At 32.8% G+C, this 6,000-nt stretch overlaps 1 protein-coding gene across 1 annotated transcript in view; it reads right to left on the bottom strand.

Annotated features, from left to right (window-relative positions):
* Positions 1-1,673: 1,673 nt before the first annotated feature.
* LOC145668386 (serine protease snk-like) overlaps positions 1,674-6,000 on the bottom strand; it is an 81,366-nt gene continuing 77,039 nt past the window's right edge. Inside the window, exon 7 of the mRNA XM_081736174.1 lies at positions 1,674-2,677. Within this exon, the coding sequence (XP_081592300.1) occupies positions 2,510-2,677 (168 nt within the window). The 3' untranslated portion in view covers positions 1,674-2,509. The remainder of the gene's footprint in view (positions 2,678-6,000) is intronic.

The following is a 6,000-nucleotide window of genomic DNA, read 5'->3' as shown; positions in this document are numbered from 1 at the left end:
TAAGACTGTGTCTAACACCTGGAAAGCAATAAATAGAACTTCCCGATATAACAACATGGTATATTTCTTTCGAAAGTTTTATTAGAACTATTTATTTCACATATTCCAAAATTCGTCAAGATCTGTATTATTATTAATACTATATGTTCACCTTTAGTTTTTCTTGCTAGGAGTACTATTAGAATGCGCTAATTACAAATTATGTATCTTCCATTTGAAAACTGTTTAAAATATGTCCTGCATTTGGCAGCAGCGGCTAGAGATTTATTTTATAACGAGAAAGGATTGCTTTTTGATAATCTCCTGCAAGATCAAAACGCCTGAGTCCGAAGACAAAAAACAGATAGACTGCTAATAAGCCCAAAACGTGATTCCTCTCTCCATTGAGTGTAAAGATTTCATTAATGCTATGTAAGCACCTCCGCGAAGAGAGCCATTTGTACTGTTTGAGGTATATCCCAGATAACAACATAAAGAAGTTTGAGAAAAATTTGTGTCCATGCTATTTACAAGAAAAGTGTTTCTAATCGGTGTGTTTATCTTCTGTAAGTAGTTTGGAACTGTACATTATTTAATCGAGAAAGTTGAAGCTGCTACTAGTGTAAGTAGTGGAAGTGAAAGTATGCGTTATTGGCCACTTGGGTATGAAGGAGTTACTTGTGAGGAAAGAAAGTAGCATGTCATTTTCTTTCATCGGTAGCTTACGCTGTACATACAACACGGTAAAGAAGTGCAATTGGCACCAAAATTGCTAATTGAATTTCATTGCCATGTTTCAAACTATCTTGCAACCTTGTACCTCTGCGCGGACAGTAAAATGAACAACCAAGTAATAGGTCATCCTTCAATTACCACGAATACTTTACCAAATAAATTAACACAAAAATGATTGATGAGCTAAACCAATTTGAATATGCAATAACAATACGCGACTTTCACATGTAATGCTCCGCTATTATACATCTACACCGTCTTATTACAGGAAATCTGGAAGAATGGTGATAAAGGGTTTTGACCGGTTTCATATGATGTTAAAATCTAAGGATTTTTTTTTTCGAATCATTATTAGAAAATAACCGAATTGAACATAAAACATTACATTTAAGTTTGTTTGTGATCAATAATTTAGATTAAATATGCTGCTATAAATTAATTAACGCCTCGCATCAATATTTAGCAAATGCAAAATCCAACTGTATCAGTGTTTTTATGGGTAACTGTATTTGGAATAATTGACTCATAATGTACACATGGATTCGAAAATCGACGTTATGGTGAACTGAAGCAAAAGTATTAATATTCTTTGTCTCTGATGTGCAGCTAAGGAAGATAAATGAGAAACAATAACTTATGATTTTAATTATGACTGTATTGAACGTGTAATTCTAGCTTTTGGAAACAGTTTCTATGGAATCTAATGTTGATGGAATATGGATTATTTTAATGTGGGGAAAAATAGTCTATGATTATGGATGTATAATGGATGTATAATGGATAAATAATAATAATAATAATAATAATGAATATGCTTGAATGCCAAATATAATTTAGAAAGCTGTTCAAGTTAGAAGGAACTCGATTAAAGTCAAATAATCATTCATATGTTGATTTGTTTGTATCTATATTGCACAATCGGATCGGCAATTTCATGCGCAGCTTTATCATTTATTCGCCAATTATCCATAAGTATGTTGCAATTCTGTACTATAGTGTGGGACTTTCTCATCTGCGCACCGAACCTCCAATCTGTTTACAACGGAATATGTACCTGTGTGAGGAGGTGCACTTCACGCACTAAACGAATAAAAATAATAATAATTAAGATACACATATTTCTATGAAGTACGTTCCTTCTAATTACAAATGTTTGTTTATAGAGTAGGAAGACGTATTAAACGAATGACAGATATTTTGGTGATAAAATGAAACTTTACTTTTTGGTTCAAGATTAATAATGAGATTGCAAATATTTCAAATTAACATGATTTTACTTGGTCTTTGAAAAACAGAAATAAACTAAAAGCAATTATGAAACAATTCTCTATATTTATCAATGTATTTATTCTTACAAGATTGCAGTACAAAGTACAAAGCAATATACGAAATACAAAACGAGATTACTTATAAATAATATTCATATTTTACAAAGACAAGATTTCTTTAGCTTAATAACTAAAATATTACCTAAACAGGCTGTACGAATGAATTCGTATATGTCAGAACGAAACAAAATTTTGCTATGTATTAGTTAACATATGTCAATATATATATATATATATATATATATATATATATGTCAATATATATATATATATATTTAAAAATTCAATTTCAATATGCTTTTATTTTTCAAACATTTTGATTTTGGTCTTTATCATACATGTCCTCAACACAGTGAAGATACTATTTCCTAACAAAGTTTCTTTGGCACCGAGGTTTTATCGTTTTCAATACAATATTTCCCTACATATGGAGAGAAATTGCATGCAATATATATTTTATTTTTTCTTTAAGGCCATACAACACTCTCAATCCATGGCACATAATAAGAAACTCTCGTATAAACTCCTGGTGCATTCGGAGCAGCACAATACTTGCCAAAAGATGTTACACCAACGATATAATACACACATTGATTATTGCGACTCTTAATTTGAAGTGGGCCACCTGAATCGCCCTAGAAAAAAAAACATTAAAAAAGTGTTAAACACAGTACACATATATAAGTTGTATACATATACAAATTATCATATATACATATAAATTACACAATATTATTAGTGTTTAACGAAAACAAAAGATCATATGGACATACATTTATTGATAGATTTTATTGATCCGAACAGAATGATATAGGTGGGTGCAAATCCTCATGCGTACTTTTCGAGAAAATAGATAAAACATATTTGTGTAAACCTAACAAGTAGCAATGTCATGTGTACACCACGTGAAGAAATTTGGTCTGTATGGCGTGATATTTTATCAATTAATATTGAAACCGGAAGTGGTGTTCATTTTTATCACTGAAGGTGTTAGTAGATATATTAGAATGGAGAAGAAATATAGTCTTGGGACAATTAAGTCGTGAAATCCGTTTCTAGCTATCTGTTACCGATTCTATTCTATAAAGATCGATGTTGAAACCGGAAATGGTTGAATTCTACCACATCCGGTTTGAATATAATCTCCGAACGAATCTGACGACGAACGCGTGGTCAACGCGCTGCGTTGCCTTGTCCCTAATAGGCGTATCAGGAGCTTTCTGGACCTAGTGGCTTCCACGTCTTTTAACCACGTGACTCCCCAGTTTGCCTGACGACGCTGGCTGGACGCCGAAAATTGGGAAGCACCGACCAGAAATCAAACCCGGGATCACGCACATGAGAGTCAAACGCTCTAACCATTAGGCTATGGTGCCCCTTTCTCCCTCTACATTCTGGCCAAAATTCACCCTGATTCATCAAGTGAACATATTAAGATCAAACTGATACAAAATTATACCCTTATAAAGATTATTATTATTATTATTATTATTATTATTATTATTATTATTATTATTATTATTATTATTATTATTATTATTACGTTTGGGAGACGACAGCGAAAATTATGATTAATTCTTTAAATTTTGATTAAGTATAATATTCTCTAAAGACGAGAGATATACCAACTGACAAGTCACAATAAGCTGAACAAAATGTTATGCTTGACTGAGGGTAAATTCTAATGCGTAGTATTTGAGAAAATGAATAAAATAAAATCATACTTATTACGCTAAAGAGCAAGTCATCTGTTGCCAATAATAACTAATTGTATTTAATTTGTTGAAACAATTTATTAATTTTGTACTATACTGTATGCGTAAAAATAAAGATATATACTATTTCCTTTTAAACTATGATCTATAATTTTTGACACCGTAAGTAATAGTAAATCAAGTGCTATCCAAACCTATAATATAATGACTTTTCCTTATGAAACGCTGAGTTGCAATCACGACCACTTGTATAATAAATAATGTAAAAAAACTATGTTTAAAAATATCAAAAATGTCATTTACATTTACTAGGAACACAACTGGAGATATTGTATCACGGATGTTGGGCTATTGCACGTCGGTGCTCAACCAGTTATCTCATACATTAACCGAAAATAAACAATACAATAGATGACTATTTGGTAAGAAAGTAAGATGCTTTCCATATATCCAGTTGTGTTGTTAACATAACGATGTCTTTAAGATGAGATACCATAAGCGAATGTAGATTATTGTTTTAAGAAATTCTGGCCGCACATTTGTTTTGGAAAGACCTATATTCTTACCTTATGGACACAACTGACAAGTAAACCTTACGTTTGGGTGAATCGAGTTGCTGACTGAGACACATATGAGAAAGTAGTACTAAATGTGGTCAGTATTTCAGTGAAGTTTTAGGTGCGAAGCTCCAGGGGTTTAGGAGATACAGCTACCAGAACATCACATGGAAGTACAGAATAGTCTTCATACAGTTGGAGGTAAAAGCTCTGTAAGTCCTCTTGTAACGCCAAAAGGTGAATAACAAATATATGGGTACATATTAGGATTAGGAGGAAGCCATATAGTAAGGGTATACCTGACGGCGGCCATCTTGAAATCCGCCATTTTGAATTAAGGTTAAGTTTTTAAAATAGGAATAGGGTCATGTGATACATGATTTAAGGCGCAAATTTAATCAGAAGAACAATGGTGACGTTAATTTTGATTTACGCGCAGTTGGTAAAATGTTACAGGGAAATTAAATATTGTTGCAGCATATGTATTAGTCCGTTACCGCACATTGTAAATTTTGTGTTAATGATAATAATTAAATAAAAAGCAGGTGGATAAATATTAGGTCTATGGTAAGAGTTGCCTTGATGGCGGTCATGTTCAAATCCGCCATTTTGAATCAGACAAAAGTTTTAAACAAAACGCATAACATTGACACCTTATTAATAGCAAATTTTACCATAACCATTTTTGCTTTATCATTAACCAGCACAAAATTAAATGGATCGCTCCTTACGACTACTGCTTTGACGGAATTGTTCACGACAGATGTGTCATGTGTAACTCGATTGCCTTTGTCAGGTGTGCTCACTGTGAGCAGAGCATTTGTGCAAGTCATGCACTCTTTTCTGAACTACATATTGATTGTACTAATTGAGGACTTTTCTGGAAGAAAGACTCAAGTTCAATTATGACTGAATTCCTCTTTGGTCATTTTTCCTTAAATTAGCAACTTGTTTATGCGATAACAAATGCTGGTAAATGATAAAGCAAAAATGGTTATACCGTTGGATTTATGGTAAAATTTGCTATTAATAAGGTGTCAATGTTATGCGTTTTGTTTAAAACTTTTGTCTGATTCAAAATGGCGGATTTAAACATGGCCGCCATCAAGGCAACTCTTACCATAGACCTAATACTTATTCACCTGCTTTTTATTTAATTATTATCATTAACACAAAATTTACAATGTGGGGTAACGGACTAATACATATGCTGCAACAATATTTAATTTCCCTGTAACTTTTTACCAATTGCGCGTAATTCAAAATTAACGTCACCATTGTTCTTCTGATTAAATTTGCGCCTTAAATCATATATCACATGACCCTATTCCTATTTCAAAAACTTAACCTTAATTCAAAATGGCGGATTTCAAGATGGCCGCTGTCAGGTATACCCTTACTATATGACTTCCCCCTAGTCCTAATATGTACCCATATATTTGTTATTCACCTTTTGTCGTTACAAGAGGTCTTACAGGGCTTTTACCTCCAACTGTATGAAGACTATTCTGTACTTCCATGTGATGTTCTGGTAGCTGTATCTCCGAAACCCCTGGAGCTTCGCACCTAAAACTTCACTGAAATACTGACCACATTTAGTACTACTTTCTCATATGTGTCTCAGTCAGCAACTCGATTCACCCAAATGTAAGGTTTACTTGTGAGTAAAAACAAAGATGAATTTTC

This window comes from Thermobia domestica, chromosome 13, assembly GCF_964235325.1.
Source record: "Thermobia domestica chromosome 13, izTheDome1.hap1.1, whole genome shotgun sequence".
NCBI classification, from domain to species: domain Eukaryota; kingdom Metazoa; phylum Arthropoda; class Insecta; order Zygentoma; family Lepismatidae; genus Thermobia; species Thermobia domestica.
This window is presented reverse-complemented; position numbering and strand designations above follow the sequence as displayed.